Genomic DNA, 23,906 nt, shown 5'->3' with positions numbered 1-23,906 from the left:
GCTCACGTCAGCAGGATCGAGAGCCTTTTGACTAGGAGGGAACGTCTAACGTGGATTGCTAAAATAATGATCATAATCACATGTCCTCAATTTAAATACTAACCCTATGGGGACACCTATACTTTGGCAGCCAAGCACGACTGATCAGTGTAGCCTTTTATCATTTAGACATGATGTTGAAATATCCTTCCGCCTAGAATAAAAAAACCACCAGGCTTCCGGCATAGAGCCAGCAGCATACCACCCTGCATACCACTGCTGGCTTGCTTCTGAAGCTAAGCAGGGTGGGTCCTGGTCAGTCCCTGGATGGGAGACCAGATGCTGCTGGAAGTGGTCTTGGAGGGCCAGTAGGAGGCACTCTTTCCTCTGGTCTAAAAAAAAATATCCCAATGCCCCAGGGCAGTGATTGGGATAGGACACTGCCCTGTGTAGGGTGCCGTCTTTCGGATGGGACGTTAACACGGGTGTCCTGACTCTCTGTGTTCACTAAAGATCCCATGGCACTTATCGTAAGAGTAGGGGTGTTAACCCTGGTGTCCTGGTTAAATTCCCAATCTGGCCCTCAAACCATCACGGTCACCTAATAATCCCCAGTTTACAATTGGCTCATTTATTCCCCAGGTCTGTAAATGAGTCAACTTACCTGGTAAAATAATGGATAAAAAAAATCATAATAAATAATTACATGAGGCATTTAGGAAAAACTAATCCAATGCAAATCTTCCTCTGGAATAAGGCACATGCTGGGATAATCATGGCATCACTAGTAATACTATAGCCGTCTCTCCATCTCCCACTTCAAACGTTCCATGTCAATTCATTTGATATGCTACATTATTTAAGCATCACACTATAGGCCTAATCTAAAGTTTCCTAAAATAGCCTGTCTGGACTCCATCTCTTAATAAGAGACAAATAATATAACTGACATGAGCATAACTAAACATTTAAAAAAGTAATGGTGATCAGCATATCAAAAGGTTAGCTGGATTTAGCTAAAGACCCATAGATCAAAAATTCAAGGTTTACCTAGTAACAGTGCAAATATCATGGTACAGTTTATATGGACACTCAATCATTAAGATACTTTTTAATGGTAAGTTTATAAACATATATTATGATAAATATAATTTAAACTTGTATCTCATTATGGTAAATGGTGAAATAAGCATTGCCATTTATAATTGTAATGGCTTAGCAGAAAATAAGAAAAGATGATCATTACCTGGCTAAAAGAGAAGGAATATAATATATTTTGTTTACAGGAAACTCATTCAACAAATGTAGATGAAATTGTGTGGAAAAGGGACTGGGTGGGGGGTGATATATACATCTCCCATGGGAAAAGGGGTGATGATATTAATGAACAATAATTTTGATCCGACTGTGCAAATTTTTCAAACAGATCCACAAGGTAGATGGATGGTTTTAAATTTATTACTGGACTATAAACAGAGTGTTTAGTTTGAGAAACAGATGCCTCACAAGTCCTCATCTGGCAGCTTCATTAAATAGTACCCGCAAAACACCAGTCTCATCGTCAACAGTGAAGAGGCGACTCCGGGATGCTGGTCTTCTAGGCAGTTGAGGTATACCAAACCTTTTTTGATGTACACAGAGCACCATTATAAGCATGTTTTAACCAGTCCTATAAAAATGGTAGATTATCAGATTCTCAACAAGAAAGTCTGATTTCATTATTACTGAAACAGGGCCCAAGTGTTAAATATAAAGATCCAGTACATAAAAGAAATAGGGGGCCCCTTACACTTCAGTGTTGTGATGCAAAACTTCTAGCAAAATGCATAGCAGATAGACCAAAAAAAAGTTGTTGGATATTATTCATCCTAATCAGACAGGTTTTTTACATGGACGATATATTGGAGATAATATAAGACAAGTACTGGAAACAATAGAACATAATGAAAAATCTGTGAAACCAGGCCTGGTATTCACAGCTGACTTTGAAAAGGCTTTTGACAAAGTACGACTGGAATTTATCTATAAATGCCTGGAATATTTCAATGGGTTAAAGTTATGTATAGTAACCCTAGGTGTAAAATAGTAAATAATGGCTACTTCTCAGAAAGTATTAAAACAAGGTTGTCCACTATCGGCATATCTATTTGTTATGACCATCAAAAATGTCAGCTATTCAAATCAGATCCAACAATAATATCAAGGAGCTAGAAATCCAGGGCTTAAAAACAAAGGTGTCATTGTAGGCTGATGATTCTTTAAAAAAAAAATGTATCCACAATTTGGATCCGTCCACAGCCTTAGAGGATCTACATATTTTTTTTATGATAAGTGTACTATACTACGTATTGGATCACTAAAATATACAGCTTTTACATTACCGTGTAGTTTACCAATAATACTCTGTGTTCATATGCCAAAAATAAACAAATTATCACAATAAAATACATTTTAATAGAAAGTTAGCAAAAATAGATAAGATCTTGCTACCATGGAAAAGAAAATACTTGTCTACGTGAAAGAAAAATCACCCTGATGAACTCCTTAGTCATATCCTAGTTCACCTACTTGCTTATGGCCTTGCCTACACCTAGCAACTTGTTTATTTATTATATGAGCAAAAGATATTCTATTTTATTTGGAATGGCAAGCCAAACAAAATTAAATGGGCCTGTAAATATATACAGTTGAAGTCGGAAGTTTACATACACCTTAGCCAAATACATTTCAACTCAGTTTTTCACAATTCCTGACATTTAATCCTAGTAAAAAGTCCCTGTTTTAGGTCAGTTAGGATCACCACTTTATTTTAAGAATGTGAAATGTCAGAATAATAGTAGAGAGAATGATTTATTTCAGCTTTTATTTCTTTCATCACATTGCTATTCCAGTTTCAACTGTTCTGCCTGCGGTTATGGAACCCCTACCTGTCCCAGACCTGCTGTTTTCAACTCTTAATGATCGGCTATGAAAAGCCAACTGACATTTATTCCTGATTATTATTTGACCATGCTTGTCACTTATGAACATTTTGAACATCTTGGCCATGTTCTGTTATAATCTCCACCCGGCACAGCCAGAAGAGGACTGGCCACCCCTCATAGCCTGGTTCCTTTCTAGGTTTCTTCCTAGGTTTTGGCCTTTCTAGGGAGTTTTTCCTAGCCACCGTGCTTCTACACCTGCATTGCTTGCTGTTTGGGGTTTTAGGCTGGGATTCTGTACAGCACTTCGAGATATTAGCTGATGTACGAAGGGCTATATAAAATAGATTTGATTTGATTCCCAATGGGTCAGAAGTTTACATACAGTCCATTAGTATTTGGTAGCAATGCCTTTAAAATTGTTTAACTTGTGTCAAACATTTTGGGTAGCCTTCCGCAAGCTTCTCACAATAAGTTGGGTGAATTTTGGCCCATTCCTTCTGACAGATCTGGTGTAACTGAGTCAGGTTTGTAGGCCTCCTTGCTCGCACACGCTTTTTCAGTTCTGCCCACAACTTTTCTATAGGTTGAGGTCAGGTCTTTGTGATGGCTACTCCAATACCTTGACTTTGTTGTCCTTAAGCCATTTTGCCACAACTTTGGAAGTATGCTTGGGGTCATTGTCCATTTGGAAGACCCATTTGCAACCAAGCTTTAACTTCCTGACTGATGTCTTGAGATGTTGCTTCAATATATGCACCTAATTTTCCTCCCTCATGATGCCATCTATTTTGTAACGTGTGGATGTGGTTGAAAAACAAGTTTTAATGACTCCAACCTAAGTGTATGTAAACTTCCGACTTCAACTGTATATAATGAATATGAATTCAGAGGGCAGAAATGATGAAATATTAAATCTCTCACTACGGGCTTCAGTCATACAAACGTTATACTTAAATCGAACTGGTTCTCTAGTAGATTAGTAAGAATTTCTCACCCCATGTCCAAGAATGGCCATTTCCCCCTTTTAATACCCCTCTCACTTTTTTATTTGAAAATGAAATAATCTCCAAAATATAGCTATTTTTGAAACAAGCCATAGAAAGCTGCTTGTAATTTCAGTTTAATCCACCCGAAAATACAGAACAAATATTACAACAAATACTATGGTTAAACTCAAATATACTAAATGATTTAAAAAAAAAAACATTATTTAAAAAAATAAATAATGGTATAATCTTTGTAAACAATATCATAAACAGGACTGGTGGAGTTGTCACACATGTAGCTAACAAAAATATATACATTCCCTTCTCAGCATCAACATAACTCTCTGTCCTGGTAAGTGTTTTCAGGTATGTTGGTCGAGCCCACTAATTGGCCACACCTCATCTTAATGAGTGCTTTTCTCCTTTGAAATGGGGTCTGTTTGAATAGACTAACATTAACAGCTTTGTATGAGTAAAAAAAAAAAAACATGGCATGCTAGCTCCATCCTGGTACTTCCATTGGATTTGAGAACAGAAGAGGTTAAAGTTTGAATCCCATTGACGGCATGTCACAAAAGAATTGTGTGCATGATTAATGTCTAAGCAAAAATAATTTACACATGTCATATCTTCAAAACAACTCAAACTAAGCTAGCAGTGTTATTAAAAGTCTTATTGAAACATTCAGTGGAAGTTAGGGACGTTACTTAAAAACCTACAAATAACCTAAAATATCCATTCTCAGAATGTTAATAAAACATCCCATGAAAACTTTTGGGTAGTAAAATATTATCAGAACCTCCCTGCAACTGAAGAATTAAGGTTCCTAGAACAGGAGAAATGTTCACTTCCCATCTCAGAATAAAAAATAAAAAAATCTGTTTTTTGGAAAACCCAAAACGGAAAACCCAAAACGTACATTCCCACAAACTCCAAGGAACCAAATGTGCCAGCTGGGTGCACTCCAACAACGAGCATCAAATTACTCCAGAGGGAATAATCAAGTTGTGAATTCAATACCATGTGATCTGACCATGAAAATGTCCTGGCCCCTAACACAACGTCTTAAAACCCTATCTGTCCTGGCTAGACCTAGTGGTAATGCTGCAGCCTCCGGCACGTGTCTACAGTGTCAGCATTAGTTTGAATCCAGCCTATTGCCCTTTGAAACAACCTACACTACATTACCAAAAGTATGTAGACACCTGCTCGTCAAACATCTCATTCCAAACTCCTGGGCATTAACAAGGAGCTGGTCCCCCCATTGCTGCTATAATAGCCTTCACTCTTCTGGGAAGGCTTTCCACTAGATGTTGGAACATGGCTGCGGGGACTTGCTTCCATTCAGCCACAAGAGCATTAGTGAGGTCAGGCATTCATGTTGAACGATTAGGCATGGCTCGCAGTCGGCGTTCCAATTCATCCCAAAGGTGTTCGATGGGGTTGGGGTCAGGGCTCTATGCAGGCCAGTCAAGTTCTTCCACACTGATCTCGACAAACCATTTCTGTATGGATCTCGCTTTGTGCACGGGGGCATTGTCATGCTGTAACAGGAGGGGGGCCTTCTCGAAACTGTTGCCCCCCCCAAAAAAGGCTGAAGCACCGAATCTTCAAGAATGTCATTGTATATGCTGTGGCGTTAAGATTTCCCTTCACTGGAACTAAGGGGCCTAGCCTGAAGCATGAAAAAGAGCCCCAGACCATTAATCTTCCTCCACCAAACTTTACAGTTGGTACTACGCAGTCGGGAAGGTAGCGTTTTCCTGGCATCTGCCAAACCCAGATTTGTCCGTCAGACTGCCAGATGGTGGAGCGTGTTTCATCACTCCAGAGAACGTGTTTCCACTGCTCCAGAGTCCAATGGCGGCAAGCTTTTCAACACTCCAGCCGCTGCTTGGCATTGCACATGGGGATCTTAGGCTTGTGTGCGTGCGGCTGCTCGGCCATCGAAACCCATTTTATGACTTTCCCGACGAACAGTTCTTGTGCTGACGTTGCTTCCAGAGGCAGTTTGGAACTCAGTAGTGAGTGTTGTAACCGAGGACAGACGATTTTTACACGCTTCAGCACTCAGCGGTCCCGTTCTGTGAGCTGTGTGGCCTACCACTTCGCGGCTGAGCCGTTGTTTCTCCTATACGTTTCCATTTCACAATAACAGCATTTACAGTTGACCGGGGCAGCTCGAGCAGGGCAGAAATTTGACGAACTGATTTGTTGGAAATTTGTCATCCTATGACGGTGCCACGTTGAAAGCCACTAAGCCCTTTAGTAAGGCCATTCTACTGCCAATGTTTGTCTATGGAGATTGCACGAATGTGTGCAACGGCTGTGGCTGAAATAGCCAAATCCACAAATTTAAAGGGGTGTCCACATATACTTTTGTATATATAGTGTCTCTATCTTTCCCTACTGTCACCGTCTCCCAGTATCTGTTCACTAAAATCACAAATTACCTTAAAAATATACATCTTAATATCTTACCTGACCATCCGGGCGGGCAGCGGCAGCGGTAGTCGGAGAGCGTGATCAGGTCACAAGTCCCTCCATTGCGACAGGGCGAGCTCATGCAGGCATGGTTGGTAGGCGTCAGGCACAGCTGGTCGGAGAAGCCCAGTCGACATTTGCAGTGGAACTCAAAAGTGTTGCCGTGGGATACGGCGCGGCACTCGCCCCCGTTGCGGCATGGTGAGGGATTGCAGGGGTTGGAGTACTGGCAGCGGCTACCCACGTAGTCACTTGTACACCTGGAGAGAAAGGAGACCAGTGACAGAGGCTGTCGAAACAAGTGGACAGCAGTCTAAAACTGTCTAAAGCAGTCACAAATGGTATAAAGCAGAGGAACCACTTCTTTTATATAGAGAATGAGGATAGAATATGGTGGAATTCCATTGCAGTTTCTCTTGCAGTACAATAGAATTGTATCTCCCCAAACGCTATATCAACACATGATACTAACGAGCCAGGAGTGGAGGGAAGCAAGAGGATGGGTGTGGATAGTGGCCCTATCAGTTTCCCGCTCAGCAGAGGCCCACCGGAGCCCTGCAAGGGAGGGAGGGATGGAGCGAGAGCCAGGCCAGAGTGGGCTGTTTTCCTAGTGTGTCTCCCTGGATTAAATGTCCCTCAGAACTTTGAAAACACACTCTGCTGGGACAACAGACGCCACCAAAAACAGGCTTTGGGGACAGTCTCGCTGTGCCGTCCCGTTCCCAGCTACCTTTTCTAACCCAGGCTGTCCACCCTCATCCCGTCATGACCCTAGAGATCAAGGGGCCCTGATCGGCCCAGCTGCCCAGACACGGAGCACCACATTAAGGCTACTAAGCCCCTCTGTGCCCCTCCACACTCCCACCACAGACACACAGCAACAGTCTCCTAGTCCAACCCCCCCCCCCCCCACACACACATATATCACATCATGAGACACCCTCTTTATTCCCAGAAAGACCCTCACCCCCATCCAAACCATGGCAGCAGATGTGGTTGGCAGGGGGAAACTAGTCTGACTAGGCATCACTGTAATAATCTAACGTTTATACTAAAGAGATCTAGACTGCGATCTAGAGAATCTGTGCGTGTGTGTGTGAGTGAGAGGGAGAGAGATAGAGAGAGTGTAAGTGTGTCTATGCATGTCAGAGAGGGCATCTGTTGGCCTCGTAGAATCTCCACAGGGAGCAGGTGCGCATGTTAATGAAGGCAGCTGTTAGGCACACCTCCTCCCCCTCTCCCCTCCTCTCTGTCCTCTAGAGGGGGATGCTGTCCTCTAGATGGCGGATGCATTTTGTCACGAAAGGAGGTCTCCTTGCAGTAAGCACAAAAGCAACATATAATTCCTTGCACAACCGTGGGGGCAGTGTTGTGTAGGCAATTAAGCTGTATTTTACCACCAAACTCGCTTGGTTCCTTGATCTGATCTTTATAGGATATGTATTGATAACCAAATATAATCTCTGGGACTGCTCAAATAATAAACCAAACAACATTGTAGCCTTATTACAATTCACCCCAAAAAGGTATTTTGTTTAGAAGTATAACTACACGATTCCAGGCTATTTTGAAATGGTAAAAACAGCAACTAGCCATGTGCTTTTCTCTGTGACCAAACATGATGACATTCTATATTTAGCTTATATCAAATTGGGATACTGTTGTAGGTTACACTGGTAAGTATAATCATTTTTGCCAGGGCATATTATTTAATTATAAATCAGATTATTTCACATGTGGGAAGCTAAAAGGCGAGCTTGCGTGCTGTTTTTAGCCAGCTAGCTAGCAAGCTGCTAGAGGAGTAGCCTACAGCCAACTGCCAGGCACAAAAAAAGGTCATGTAAAAAGCAGTGCGACACAAACAGAGTTACACATGGGATAAACAAATGTACAGTCAACAACATAATAGAAAAAATCTATATACAGTGTGTGCAAATGTAGTAAGATTAGGGAGGGAAGGCAATAAATAGGCCATAGTGGCAAAATAATTACAATTTAGCATTAATACTGGAGTGATAGATGTGCAGATGATGATGTGCAAGTAGAGATACTGGGGTGCAAAGGAGCAAAAAAAATTATAATATGGGGATGAGGTAACATGATAAGTAACCAAAAAAACTCAACACGTCATGCAGGACAACCAAAAAAGTTGTGTCAGGCGCTTGCTCACACTACAATTGCTACTATATGTTTGGAGAGAGTTGTGTTTGTGCGAAATAGACAAAGAAAGAGAAAGACAGAGGTGGAGTCTGTATGTGCTGTGCGCGTGTGTCTGCCTATGCGTGTTCCCATCCCCTCACTGTAATGGATCTTCTTTGTCCTAAAGTCAGTCCACCCCCCACGCTGTAAAACCATCAGGCCTCAGCAACAGACCCCAGCAACAGGTCTCTCCCAGCAATGCAATGTCCCCTCAGGGCCAGAGCAGATGCTTCCCTGACCCCTGACCCCAAACACATTTGTGACTTTGGGCCAGCCCCCTCTCCTCCCTTCCCCCTATAGGGCCTGATCTGCCATCTGCCACTGAGAGTGACTTTAGCCTCCTACACAAAAACAGCCCCCATCTCCCACCTTTTTTTTCTCTTCTCCTTTACACAACGTAGTGCACTGGGCCTTTACTAGTCCTTTATTAGCGGGCCGATATAGCAGTCTGTAGCGCGGATTTAAAAAACAACAACATTCGGGTGTGTATGCCTAGTTAAATAAAATAAATAAAAGTACATGTCTGTGCATGAAGAAGTGTGACACTTGTGGCTTTTACCTTCATGCTGTTTGTTGCCACTGCTTAGGTAAACTCCGTCCTTTCCCTCTCCCCACACCACCACCCCCTTTCTTACTTGATCAACCTCTGCTCATATTTTTCCGCCCTTTCAGCATTGTTTGTCTTCAAATAACATTTGATTTGTCACATTTGCCAGCAGCGCACCACCCTGCATCCCACTGCTGGCTTGCTTCTAAAGCTAAGCAGGGTTGGTCCTGGTTGGTCCCTGGATGGGAGACCAGATGCTGCTGGAAGTAGTGTTGAAGGGCCAGTAAGAGGCACCCTTCCTCTGGTCTAAAAAAATATCCCAATACCCCAGGGCAGTGATTGGGGACATAACATTGCCCTGTGTAGGGTGCGGTCTTCCGGATGGGATGTTAACACGGGTGTCCTGACTCTCTGTGTTCACTAAAGATCCCATGGCACTTATCGTAAGAGTAGGGGTGTTAACCCTGGTGTCCTGGTTAAATTCCCAATCTGGCCCTCATATGGTCACCTAATCATCCCCAGCTTACAATTGGCTCATTCATCCCCCTTCCTCTCGCCTATATTCCCCAGGACGTTGCTGTAAATGGGGCAGAAGGTAGCCTAGTGGTAAGAGCATTGGGCCAGTAACCGAAAGGTTGCTAGTTTGAATCCCTGAGCTAATAAGGTACAAATCTGTTGTTCTGCCCCTGAACAAGGCAGTTAACCCAATGTTCCTAGGCCATCATTGTAAATAAGAATTTGTTCTTGCCTAGTTAAATAAAGGTTTAAAAAAAAGAGAACGCGTTCAGTCAACTTACCTGGTAAAATAAAAAAACATGCGCCGAATACAACAGGTGTAATGCTTACATATGAGCCCTTAACCAACAATGCAGAGTTTTTAAAAAGTAAGAAACATTTGCTAAACAAAAGGAAAAATAGTAACAATCAACAATAACGAGGCAATATACGACGGGCACCAGTACTGAGTCAATGTGCAGGGGTACGGGTTAGTCGAGGTAATATGTAGGTAAGGGTAACGTGACTATACATAATAAACAGTAGCAGCAGCGTGAGTGTACGTCGAGCATGTGCAAGAGAGTTAGTGCAAAAAACGTCTGAATTAATCAAGAAATCAGTCATTAATTTTGATTGTTTTTTTTGCATAGATCTTAGTTTTGAAATTGTACATCTAGCTAAGATGTTTGGTGCGAGTGGAAAAAAATGTGCATGAAATCTAGTTGTCTCTCACTGAATGACAACACTTTCATGTTCCCACTGCTACTAGGAGTAGTACTGTTGTTCAATCACTGACGACGGGGCGTAGAATAAGCTACCATTTTGAGCGAGCGTTGCTCCTTTTTATTTTCTATTAAAATATTGATTACCTATTTGTCTCCATCTGCAAATCGTCCTTCTAAAAGGCAGGCTATATCCTACATGTAAATGGAGCTCAAGAGAAAGTGCAAGTGTCCGCTCTCATCATTCTTGCTGCTTTAAATTCAGTAGCCATATGGTTATGAATAGCTGCGTGTGGTATTAATTCAAATTTTATTCTATACCTTATGCATGGCCGGAGAGCACGGGGCAGCTATCTTTCCAAGGAAATTAACTTCCTCAATATGATTAGGACATAGTTTACTACATCGTCTAGAAATACATATTGATCACTTATATTTGTCTCGGTCTGAAAATCGCCCCACTCCAAAAAAGTTGGCTATAAAATAGCTCAAGAGAAAGTGCAAGATTCCGCTCTCTCATCTTCAAACTACGTCTAGCCTATTGGCTGATATAGCACAGCAATAACCTAATATAAATGGGCAATGTGAAAATCTCTGGTAATTTAACCAATTTCTTTGGTTATTTGTGCACATTTTGATATTGCCTATAGGGCACACAATTGCTGGGACCCTGGCTGACTAGTGACTGCGATTGAGTTTGGGACCAGTTCTTGTGGTAGTGGGTGGGCGTCGGACAGAAGGTATGAAAAGCTGCGGGTGCTGGCGGGATGAAGAAATCCGTCCTGCCCAGACCTCTAGCTCGGGGTAAAACTTGGGGTAAATCTCCAATGGAAATTCAGCACTTGGCAATGGTTCGGGTCGTGAAAGGAGTGCTGGCCCTTGAGACTTAAAAGCCAATAAAAGCCCAACACCTGCCCACACGCTTGGCGCTTGACCCTGGGCCGCACTGGCCGGCTCCTGATACGGCCTTAAGCCTCAACTATGAGTTGAGCTTTGCCAGAGAGCACGGAGTAATCCTATAGGAGGACAAATGAAGAGCAGCATTCGCATACATTGCAGGCAGCATTCCTTGAATCGTGGAGGAGCATCGCAGAGGCTAACCGCGTTCCTCTGAACTATCTTAGAGGGGGTATCGCATACTCCCTTAATTAATAGACCTTCGCTTATTTTTTTATTTTTATAGAAAAGGCAGCAATAGTACTGCTTGTCCATCTTGAGACGCCGTAGCCAGTATACAATTCCTAAAAAAAAAAGTTAAAGATAACTCAATCTGTAATTCATTTTGATGTTTTTGCCGAGAAGATCTTTGTCGTGCAATTTTATATCTAACGAAGATGTTTGGTGCAGTATTTCTCATGTGAAAAATTTGCATGAAAACAAATTGAATGACAACAAACACTTCATTGAAGAATCCCTACTGTTGACCAATGAAGGGGCATAGACTTCAGTTTGCATCAATAATTTTTTGTGTGTGTGCATTAGCAGTCGAAATACCCTATGACAAAGAACAAAATGAACAAGAACATCAAAATGTCATCATAATAAACTCAGCAAAAAAATAAAAGTCCCTTTTTCAGCACCCTGTCTTTCAAAGATAACCAAATAAATCCAAATAACTTCACAGATCTTCATTGTAAAGGGTTTAAACACTGTTTCCCATGCTTGTTTAATGAACCATAAAAAATGTATGAACATGCACCTGTGGAACTGTGGTTAAGACACTAACAGCTTACAGACAGTAGGCAATTAAGGTCACAGTTATGAAAACTTAGGACACTAAAGAGGCCTTTCTACTGACTCTGAAAAACACCAAAAGAAAGATGCCCAGGGTCCATGCTCATCTGCATGACCGTGCCTTAGGCATGCTGCAAGGAGGCATGAGGACTGCAGATGTGGCCGGGGCAATAAATTGCAATGGCCGTACTGTGAGACGCCTAAGACAGTGCTACAGGGAGAGAGGACGGACAGCTGATCGTCCTTGCAGTGGCCAACCACATGTTACAACACCTGCACAGGATTGGTACATCCGAACGTCACATCTGCAGGACAGGTACAGGATGGCAACAACAACTGCCCGAGTTACACCAGGAACGCACAATCCCTCCATCAGTGCACAAACTGTCCTCAATAGGCTGAGAGAGGCTGGACTGAGGGCTTGTAGGCATGTTGTAAGACAGGTCCTCACCAGACATCACCGGCAACAATGTCGCCTATGGGCACAAACCCACCGTCGCTGGACCAGACAGGACTGGCAGTGTTCATCACTGACGAGTCCCGGTTTTGTCTCACCAGGGGTGATGGTCAGATTCGCGTTTATCGTCGAAGGAATGAGCGTTACACCGAAGCCTGTACTCTAGAGCGGGATCGAGGTGGAGGGTCCGTCATTGTCTGGCGCGGTGTGTCACAGCATCATCGGACTGAGCTTGTTGTCATTGCAGGCAATCTCAATGCTGTGCATTACAGGGAAGACATCCTCCTCCCTCATGTGGCACCCTTCCTGCAGGCTCATCCTGACATGACCCGCCACACAAGGTCTTGAGATAACTGCTCACTTTGCAGAATCCCTGCTACTGAGGCCTTTCCCATGAGGGCACACCGATGTGGTCTGTATGTAGTGCCACAAACGGTAAATTGGCACACCACATTTGAAGAGGTGGAACAAACAAAGAGAGATTCCACTGACTTTCCCTACAATGACTCAGTCACTCCTGAGATTGAGTGGAGGCAGTGTGAGTGACCAGGGGCCTCATTCATAAATTGGGTAGCTTTGACAATCAAATGGGTGGGTATAAAAAGGCATGCAATTACAATGTGTAATGATGCACAATGGCTGCTTGGCACTGTTGGAAGAATTGGCAAATGGAAGAATTGGGAGAGAGCAAATTTTCAGAGACCAGCCAGCTTTACTGGCCAATGATGAGTGGCTTATGAGTCGGTTCCGATTACCAAGCTCTGTTCTCTTGGATCTCTGTGCTGTAGAGGGCCCAGCTTTACAGAGAAGCACGCGCAGAAACCAAGCCGCGCCTGTCCCACTTCAACTCCTTGGCAACCTTGTTAATAGGGTCGATGGTGTCTCTTTGCGTTTGCAGGACTGCATCTGTGAGGACACGGCCGATTGGAGGGTTGTGACGCACGAGGTGCACTGGAGACGCCAGGGCTGGGTGCACCCAGCTCCTGCTCAGCTGCAGCACCACCGACCCCGCTGGAACACGCAGCGACTAAAAACAAAAGAGAATATCAAAATGTTTAATCTAAATAATTGTTGAAACAACTTGAATGCATTTGGTTTACTCTTTTCAAAGGAGGGAATACTAATTACATACCTGGATCATCCGGTGTGTCTGCATGTCCGTGTCCCCCTCCGTCACTACTCCACTCAGAAGGGATTCCCCTATAATACCGGCAAGTTGCTCATCACGGGGGTTGAGCTCCGGTGTCCCCTTTCCCCCGCCCGTGGTACAAACACTGTCTGTGTAAGGCTATGCGCCTTTTGGCCTCCATTTTTATGTCAGACTACTTCTTTTTTTATTTCTGAGAGGGTCTGACCTTCTGAGCCAGCAGCATTCACAGCGTTCGCCACATGCTGCCACTCTAATGCCTTTTGGGCATTTGTAATACCCACACTGTCCCCCGCAAACAATATATTTTTTCTTGCTTCAACTTCCCCTACAAGAACTTCCATTTATTTTTTTGTCTTCCTGTCGGGATTTGCCGTCATTGTCGTTATGCATTCAGTATGGATGAATATTAATTAGGGCCGTTTCACTGACTATTTATAGGCAACTATGAGCAGTAAAAAGGTGGGACAAAACGCTCGCTCACGTGCGCCAAATTTCGAGTTGAATGTGATTTATAAAGAGAAACCGGCGTGGGACGTGCGTGCGCGCGTACTGTGTTATGAATCAGAATATTTTTGTGCATATGCACGGCCTGTGCTTCGTCCGTGCGCCACCTTTTGACGCGAATCCTCCGCGCACAGTTTTATAAAATGAGGCACCAGGTGTGCTTCATTCAGACCAAACTCCTTAGTCAGACAAAACTCCCTCAGACCAAACTAATATCGATGCAAGTGGAAGGAAGGATGTGAAGCCATAAGGTGAGCGTTCTGTTTTGGGGGATGATCCATGCCGAAAGGCTTCAAATAAAAGAGCTATTCTTGGAACCTGGGGTGGAGGACAGAACACATGGGCGACCCCCACCCCCAAAAAAGTACTTCCTGTTTTCGAGGAGGTGAAGCAATCCTGCAGGAAGGAGCGGCGTAAACAAGTCAGTAAAACCATGTCCTGTTCTAAACCCAAACCTAATCCCTAATAGTTTGATCCAGATGCGTTTTAGTTTGGTCCTCTAAACCAACATATATAGAATTTTGCCACCAGTTGATCCATCATAAAACATTGACTTGAATGGGAATATGTTCTATTAATTTAGCTGAACTAAAGTATGCATATCTGGACCAGGCTAAGCCCCTATCATGGTCCATTCTAACTCTCTCGAAACCTTTGACCTGTCAGTTCTCTGGCAGATTTGACAGACAGACTCTATCCCAGTATATTTGAGTCAAACTCCACCTCATCATAACTGCCATCTGTGTCATGGGCTCAATCTCTGGATCACTTTATCTAGAATGACTTGAGTCATTTGTAAATTCCAGAAAATAAGTAAAAAGGTGATCAGATGATGTGCTAAATGCCCGTTGACATTTCTGCTGCTGACACCTGCCCACCTCTGATGGAACTCAGCACCATCACATCGATCAAACCACACACTGAAACTAGGGCACACTTTTCCCAAGACAATCTAGCTACTTTAGGTAATTCCACAAACAGCTGGGGGTCATTCCATGTCATTTCAGCAAACCATAATACCCACCATTTTGTTCTCTGAAAACATTTCTGTAGTTAAAAAGAGATAAGATTAGCATTCCTGCAACATTATTTTGTTGGAATATAATTTGATCTCTGAGAAATTAAACCGAGTTAGACATGAGGAATCCAAAGAAATGGTCAAAAGCCACCCACGCCAATCCTAACCCAACGAGTGTACAGTATTAGTTCTATGTATGGAGTAGTACGGAGCTGCATCTCTGAGTAGTTTGTCTTCATCCCGTGTAATGTATTCTCAGTGAATTTGGTGATGTTTTTTTCCCTGTTCAGAGATATTGGTAATTGAAATTGCTAGGTTTACATCCTGATATTACCAGGTTCTCATTGCATCGATAGTGTCTCTCTGTCGGGTCTCTGATGGAGTCTGTCTGAACTCAATGATATTAATTATAAATTATATGGAAATGGTGAGTGAAAATTCTAATATAGGTACCACCCCCCCATGTTAAAGGGATAGTTCACTCAAATGACAAAATGTCACATTAGTTTTGTTTACCTAGCCACTGTTTCAAATGCTAACTTTTTATGTGGAACAAATCCAAAGCAAGTCAGTGGTACCTATATTAATGTTTTTTCAAGCTCCATTTCCAAATAATTTATAATTAATATCACTGAGTTACATAATTTAATTTAATTTGGAGATACTTTAGGATGATTTTAAACAGCACCATCTAGTCATCCCAATCTGGTAATATCAGGATGTAGGATGGGACATAAAAAAAAACATTTTAAATTGAACCTTTATTTAACTAGGCAAGTCAGTTAAGAACAAATTCTTACTTACAATGGCGGCCTACACCGGCCAAACCCGGACGACGCTGGGCCAATTGTGCGCCGCCCTATGGGACTCCCAATCACATCCGGTTGTGATACAGCCTGGATTCGAACCAGGGTGTCTGTAGTGACACCTCAAGCACTGAGATGCAGTGCCCTAGACCGCTGTGCCACTCGAGAGCCCAACATAACTTCAATGACAAAATTCTCTGAGCAGGGTGAAAAAACATCACCAAATTCACTGGGAATACATTACATGCAATGAAGAAACAATACTCCAAGCCGCAGTTCTATACTACTTGTTAAACAGACTGATACTATATACCTGTTGTTGGGGTGGGATTGGCGTAGGGTGTCCATCAGTGATTTTTGACCATTCCATTGGATTCCTCATATCTAACTCATTGTTAGAAAAAAGTTTAGTCCAAATCGGATGTTAGGTAATATATTTATTGAATACTATAAATAAAATAGACAATTTGGGTTCAATCAATTAGCTTAATTTCTCAGATATCAAATTATATTTAAAAAAATACAAAATAATCTTGCAGGAATCCGTATCTTTTCTGTTTCTAACATAAACTAATTCAGAACAATCTGAAATGGTGGGGGTCGAAATCCTCTTGTGTTTTTTGCGGCGGAACGAGATGTGTGCGTGTGTGAATAATAAACGTTATAAATAAACATGAGCTTGATAATCAATACCCTCCCAGATCCTTCCCAGTGACGCTCCACTCTGACCCCTGGATATTGACACTGACACACCTACATGTCGAGTATGATTGATGGTTGTTTGGCTAGGTGAGGAAAGGAGAGATACATGATGAATGAGAGGAAGACTGAAATGGCGTTTTGACAGGCAGCCCAATTCTAATTGTTTTGTCACTAATTGGTCGTTTGAAAATATCAGAATTGGGCTGCCTGTGTAAATGCAGTTTAAGGAGAGAGTGGACAGAGACATCTGCATCTCTATCTGATAAGGCCCACTAGATGCCCCTATCCTGTGCTGGCAATCCAGTCTCCTTTTAACCTAATTTAACACCTGACTTACTTAACAAAAGGCACTTCTAACTCAGATGTAATTGAGTTGTGGCCCACGGGCTAGCATAGGTCCCTTTGGGGACAGAGTGGGGCCTTCCACAAATGCCATCAGGCCACACCCACCCAGTAGCCCACCACTGAACTCCTTCAGAGGCCACCAGCACCGTGGTGATAAAAATATTTTCAGGGATGAACACAGGTCATGTGTATATTTGTTTTTACAGCAGGTCTTTAAATTCAAATGTAAAAATACTAAGTACATAAATACACAATATTTTGTAACATATACTGCCCATACGTGCACCAGCATCAGGCCCAGGCTAGAGAGCCCTCATCTGCTCCACTCACTCCCACTTGTTTGCTTTCAAAATTTCTTCAGTTTACTCCAATTAATCTCACTCCACCAATAACATCCAATCTAATTACATTTCAGCGCCATCTGGCCCTCTACTGGAGTTCATAAGGGGGAAGAATGCCTATTCAGAAATCAGGATAAGAGCTCTCGAACGGGGTACGGCAAGAGTTTTAGGGTGTGTTGTGGCGGTTTTTTTTGGGGGGAAGGGGGGTTAGTAGTTGTAGCGTTCTTGGGAAGCCCCACTCTGATTAGTCACACAGCATTGCTCTGACTAAGGGACAATGGTCGCCGGGCGGCAGGCGATCCCCAGCTGTCGCCCCATGAAAGAGCAGAAAAACCAGATTTAGGACTGGGACGCGTCCCTCACGCCGCCGGGGAAGTGTCCTGCATTCATAAGCGGAGGGGGGGGGGGGCTTCTCTTTCAGTCTTTTCTTTTGGAGTGCAGACGCACAGGGCTCTGCGGCTACAGGAAGGACCTTGCTCAGAGGAAAGTTGAGGGCCTCTGGTTGCTGAGCAGAGCTGCCTCTCAAACGCTGGAATGAGGGGAAACAAGGCCTCTTGCCTCTATAGCCTACCAAAGAACACTCTAATATGTCTAGTACCACACACTATTATCAAAACCTTACAATACCCCTAACACTGCACCATGCACCTTACAAAATATCCACGGATAACTTCAGAGTTCCAATAACCCAATTTTGAACTTCCGTGCTTAGAAACACCCAAACTCAAAATCCTGATCACGGTTGTAATAATTGGCCTGGTATTGTGGAAAAAGTTCTGAGGTTGATATCAAACAAGAAAAGCCATTCAGCAAAGTGTTGTCAATATGTGGACTATTTACCTGCATTCTCCGTTTCTGTCAGAGGAGGCCTCACACCTCCCTCCATTCAGACATGATTCAGTAGTTAGAGAGCATCTTAGACCTGTAGAGACAAATGTGTTATAAAGGAGCAACAAATAACACTCACAAAAAACAGTCATTCACACAAAAACACATTCAATTCAGTTATTAATAGGCCCACTGTAAAAACGTTATTTTACCGTAAGACATAGGCTGCAGAAAGTGGAACTTTAAAAGCCAATTCACATTATTAACACTTGCGCGATAACCATTTTTGCTAAATGCCAACTGAGGTGTGTGCTTTGAAACTAATCATGTTGTGTGCAAGCTGTGGTTTGGGGGACAATGTAGGCCTAGACGACTTGTTGGCCGGTGAGGCTAGCAGCATGCATGGTGGGGGCTAATACTAATTCCTGATGTTGCCCCCACATCAAAGAGGAAGAGAGAGGCCAAACTCATCCAAAAATCTGTCAATTCAATTTAAGGGGCTTGATAGGCATGGGAAACATATGTTTACACTGCCAAAGCCATGTCTGTCTCCCTCCAGCAGGTGGCATGTTTTTTGTTGGTGGCGTTCAAATACATTTTCCCCAGTCGGAACTCGTTTTTTCTCTCGAGTTTCGACTTGTTTTGGAACCACTGAAGTCGGGTGGCGTACATTTCCGAGTTCCCAGTTACTTTGAATGCAGCATCAGCCAGGGGTAAACAATAGACTGCTGCAACCAGATTGACTTAACGCCACACGCAACATCCGTGACTAGCATTCCTAGACATTAGCCACTCTAGCATGGTGGTGGAAAATTGTGTTTCAGAAAGAAAGTATGCATATTTTCCGCCTTCTTGCCATTGAATCGAGTTAAGGAGGAAATCGAAGCCTTTTTGCAGCCTGAATGGAGAGTGTTTTATGCACGAACCAGTCGCCGGGGGACACGAGTGTATTACCGTCTGGGCACATCAAGCCCAGGTGACATTGGAGATCCATAGTACCCACTAGCGGCTCTCAAGGCTAACTTTGCGCGGAAAGCGCAACAGCTGCTGAGCTCAGACGTGTGAACAAAAGAAACCACAGTCCAGCACGAGCCATAAAACAAGCCAGTAACCCCCACCTCCTACGGGACTCACACGCTCTCCCATAGAGAGAGAATAACACCCTTTCACCAACGCCCCCCGCAACACACGCCTTCCATACATAGCCTACCACGAAACTATCGCTCCACAGACGAAATACTGTTTAGTCAGGCACAGGCTAACCTTAGCCAACTTCATGAGAAATAAAACAAATGGATCTAATTTTAAATCTAGATATAGCCTAACTAGACGAAATCAAGTGCACGTTTAAAAAAAGAAAAAAAAAGGGCACACATCAACAATTGCCTACATGCTCAGTGGGATAAACGTTTTACATTGCAAATATGCTGAAGTCTACTAGTCAAGAGTCTATACAGTTTAAGTTATCGTCATCACTTCGAGTTGTGAAGTGTGTAAGACCGATGTGCCAAGGCACAGGGGGATGAGTTCCCATGATTTGTTCGCACTGAGAAAGACGCAGAAGATCAGAGATCCGTAATAAAGCAAATCAAATAGCCAACACGACTTCTAAATCCTATTACAGTACCACTTCACATCCGTAGACTACAGAGGCAGAGCACCAGTAGCCTATTTTTCAAACATTATAGCCTCATTTACTGAAATGAACGAAACGTGATCTTGCAGCACTCAACAAAATCAAACTCAACTTAACAGTCATTCAACTCAACTTAATAATATTGATTTGAATTAAAACATTCAGTCTCTAATTGTTTAAATCCTTAGGAGAAATAACTTTACAGTAGCTTTTTTCCCCAGGCACTTTACCTTGTGTTATGACGATGACTGGAATAAGAAACGTTAGTTTCACAAAGAAACGATACATTCCTCCTCTCTTCAACTTCAAAAAAGCCCTACAATTCCAACGATTTGCATAGATCCACAGTGTCGTTAGCTGCAGACGTGGTTAAATGGTTTTAAATAAATATCCTTGGTAAATAAATAAATTCGACTGACAGACGACACACTCCGGAGAGAATAGTCTCCGTGAGAACTCAATTTCGTGAGATGTCGACGCATACGCTTCTGAGTTCGGAATGAAGAGAAGTCTATCGCGCAACTCTGAAAGTTCCTCCTCCCCACCCCAATGTCCTCAGCCAATGGGGGTTACCCTTCACTCAGGTAGACCAACGGCTGCTATGAACTCAACTCATTCGTTATGGTTTCACTGTCATTGTCAAATTAGCAGATACTGTATGTATATACAGCACGTGTAATGAAATGTGTACAATAATACATTGAAAAGGAAACCCCTACCCTCCACTTGTGAATGTAGCCTACATAATACACGTTGTATCTTGTTGCTGTATCATGTCCTGTTTATACATTTGTATTTGTTTGAATGTAATGCAGTTTGGCCCTATTCAGATTTGGGAAATGTATGCATTTCCTACACATGCCTTTTCTATGTGTAGGGGGGATAAAATGGTTATTCCATCACACTTCAAATTATTAGAATAGTGCACAATGCAGAACAGAACAACCAGGTTAACATCTTCGGGTTTTATTTCATTAAAATGTATTTTATTTCATCTGGGTGCTTACGTCACCTACTAACACCCTGGTACTACCCGTAGCTCCCGTTCTCCTCAGTCCGAGAAAACACAGAGAGAAAGGTATAAAATCAAATTTATTTATTTATATAGCCCTTCCTACATCAGCTGATATATCAAAGTGCTGTACAGAAACCCAGCCTAAAACCCCAAACAGCAAGCAATGCAGGTGTAGAAGCACGGTGGCTAGGAAAAACTCCTAGAAAGGCCAAAACCTAGGAAGAAACCTAGAGAGGAACCAGGCTATGAGGGTGGCCATCCTCTTCTGGCTGTGCCGGGTGGAGATTATAACAGAACATGGCCAAGATGTTCAAAGTTTCATAAATGACCAGCATGGTCAAATAATAATAATCACAGTCGTTGTCGAGGGTGCAACAAGTCAGCACCTCAGGAGTAAATGTCAGTTGCTTTTCATAGCCGATCATTGAGAGTATCTCTACCGCTCCTGCTGTCTCTAGAGAGTTGAAAACAGCAGGTCTGGAACAGGTAGCACGTCCGGTGAACAGGTCAGGGTTCCATAGCCGCAGGTAGAACAGTTGAAACTGGAGCAGCAGCACGGCCAGGTAGACTGGGGATAGCAAGGAGTCATCATGCCAGGTAGTCCTGAGGCATGGCCTAGGGCTCAGGTCCTCCGAGAGAGAGAAAGAAAGAAAGAGAGAAAGAGAGAATTAGAGAGAGCATACTTAAATTCACACAGGACACCGGATAAGACAGGAGAAATACTCCAGATATAACAGACTGACCCTAGCCCCCCGACACATAAACTACTGCAGCATAAATACTGGAGGCTGAGACAGGAGGGGTCGGGAGACACTGTGGCCCCATCCGATGATACCCCCGGCGGACAGGGCCAAACAGGCAGGATATAGCCCCACCCACTTTGCCAAAGCACAGCCCCCACACTACTAGAGGGATATCTTCAACCACCAACTTACCATCCTGAGACAAGGCCGAGTATAGCCCACAAAGATCTCCGCCACGGCACATCGCAAGGGGGGGGGGGCGCCACCCAGACAGGAAAGACCAGTCAGTGACTCAACCCACTCAAGTGACGCACCCCTCCTAGGGACGGCATGGAAGAGCAGCCAGTAAGCCAGTGACTCAGCCCCTGTAATAGGGTTAGAGGCAGAGAATCCCAGTGGAGAGAGGGGAACCGGCCAAGCAGAGACAGCAAGGGCGATTCGTTGCTCCAGTGCCTTTCCGTTCACCTTCACACTCCTGGGCCAGACTACACTCAATCATATGACCTATTGAAGAGATGAGTCTTCAGTAAAGACTTAAAGGTTGAGACCGAGTCTGCGTCTCTCACATGGGTAGGCAGACCATTCCATAAAATGGAGCTCTATAGGAGAAGGCCCTGCCTCCAGCTGTTTGCTTAGAAATTCTAGGGACAATTAGGAGGCCTGCGTCTTGTGACCGTAGCGTACGTGTAGGTATGTACGGCAGGACCAAATCGGAAAGATAGGTAGGAGCAAGCCCATGTAATGCTTTGTAGGTTAGCAGTAAAACCTTGAAATCAGCCCTTGCCTTAAAGGAAGCCAGTGTAGGGAGGCTAGCACTGGAATAATATGATCATTTTTTGGGGTTCTAGTCAGGATTCTAGCAGCCGTATTTAGCACTAACTGAAGTTTATTTAGTGCTTTATCCGGGTAGCCGGAAAGTAGAGCATTGCAGTAGTCTAACCTAGAAGTAACAAAAGCATGGCAACATTTTCTGCATCATTTTTGGACAGAAAGTTTCAGATTTTTGCAATAGTTCAAGAAGAGTAAGGTAGTTCATTGAAACTTCATACTGCCAGTGAACTTCCTGCACGGTGGGACAGACGAGATGTCCACAGTCGTCTCTACTGCTTCAGAGGAGGGCATAAACACAGACAGCGGTGACGAAAGACTGGTATTCGATGTGGATGAGGATTCAGAGGATCGAAGGACTGCTGCCTGGATTCTCGAGGGCCAGAACCCCCGAGGGGCCTATGGAAGCTGAAGCTCAAAAATCTTTGGGACTGAAAGATGGAGTAAACATGAGAGAAGCTGCTCCTCAAAGCCCACGAAAGGACATGATCTCCGGAGAAGCAGCCAGCTCCGGTACAGGAAGTTCCTCAAGGATGCCTAGTGATGATTCAAGTGATCCTTCTGAAGATGACATAAGTAGAAAAGGGACTTCAGTGAGCAGTCTACATGGCATGAGCAGTAGAAGTGCATCAGTCAGCGGCTCTAGATGCATACTAAGATCTACTAAGAAGAGAATGAGTAACCAGAGAGAGGAAGAGCACAGAAACAGACGTCGGAGGTCACTGACACAGTCCTGAGACCCAGTGAAGGCACCTTGAGAACTCGAACTGGAAGAGTTGTGAAGCCTGTCAGAAGACTTTTAGAGTCAACGAGTCAAGTGATTGCTGAGCCTGACAAAAGAGAGCATCTAGCTACCCTGATTCAAGCCCTATCTATTACCCCTGTGGAGGAAGAACTCTTACCTTATGTCTTAAAGTTTGCTGAAATTAAGAAGGTGTATATGTTGCAGATTACTCCTTTGTAGGAGTCCATAACGTGAAATAAATAAAAGGTTAAAAGAAATAAAGAAAAGGTTAATGCTGTAGATATTGTTATAAGGGAGGGTGAGAATATTGAAACATGTAACTTTCAGAGTTTTATTGTTGTTATTGATATAGTTTACAGAGTGCTAAAAAGTATTGCTGTTGCTAGCTAGCATGCCTTTCTGTGATGCAAACGGTTAGCTGAGCTGCCGACTGACGCTAGCGTTGCATTATGGGAGATATAGTTTTAGCACTCTAAGGTCTGAATGGGATAAAGGCGATTTCACGTTGTAACTTGTTTGTACCTAAGTGTTTTTGTCCATGAGTTGTTGTATTTTAACACAGAAAGCACCTAGCAATGTATTGGGGATGTGAGACAGGATATGTGTTTTACCTTTCTTCATGCTCCTGTATAGAACAACTTGTCAGATTTTTTTAACCAGGTAGGCTAGTTGAGAACAAGTTCTCATTTACAACTGCGACCTGGCCAAGATAAAGCAA

At 43.3% G+C, this 23,906-nt stretch overlaps 1 protein-coding gene across 1 annotated transcript in view; it reads right to left on the bottom strand.

Moving 5' to 3' along the window:
• LOC111961213 (neurogenic locus notch homolog protein 1) overlaps positions 1-20,342 on the bottom strand; it is a 57,593-nt gene extending 37,251 nt beyond the window's left edge. Inside the window, exons 1-3 of the mRNA XM_023983295.2 lie at positions 20,088-20,342; positions 18,234-18,315; positions 6,371-6,633 (exon numbers count right to left, since the gene is read on the bottom strand). Of these exons, the coding sequence (XP_023839063.1) occupies positions 6,371-6,633; positions 18,234-18,315; positions 20,088-20,145 (403 nt within the window). The 5' untranslated portion in view covers positions 20,146-20,342. The remainder of the gene's footprint in view (positions 1-6,370; positions 6,634-18,233; positions 18,316-20,087) is intronic.
• Positions 20,343-23,906: the final 3,564 nt, after the last annotated feature.

The sequence above is a fragment of the Salvelinus sp. IW2-2015 genome, linkage group LG4q.1:29 (assembly GCF_002910315.2).
Source record: "Salvelinus sp. IW2-2015 linkage group LG4q.1:29, ASM291031v2, whole genome shotgun sequence".
Classification (NCBI taxonomy): Eukaryota; Metazoa; Chordata; class Actinopteri; order Salmoniformes; family Salmonidae; genus Salvelinus; species Salvelinus sp. IW2-2015.
Note: the sequence above shows the minus strand (reverse complement) of the source record. Positions and strands in the feature narration are given on the sequence as shown.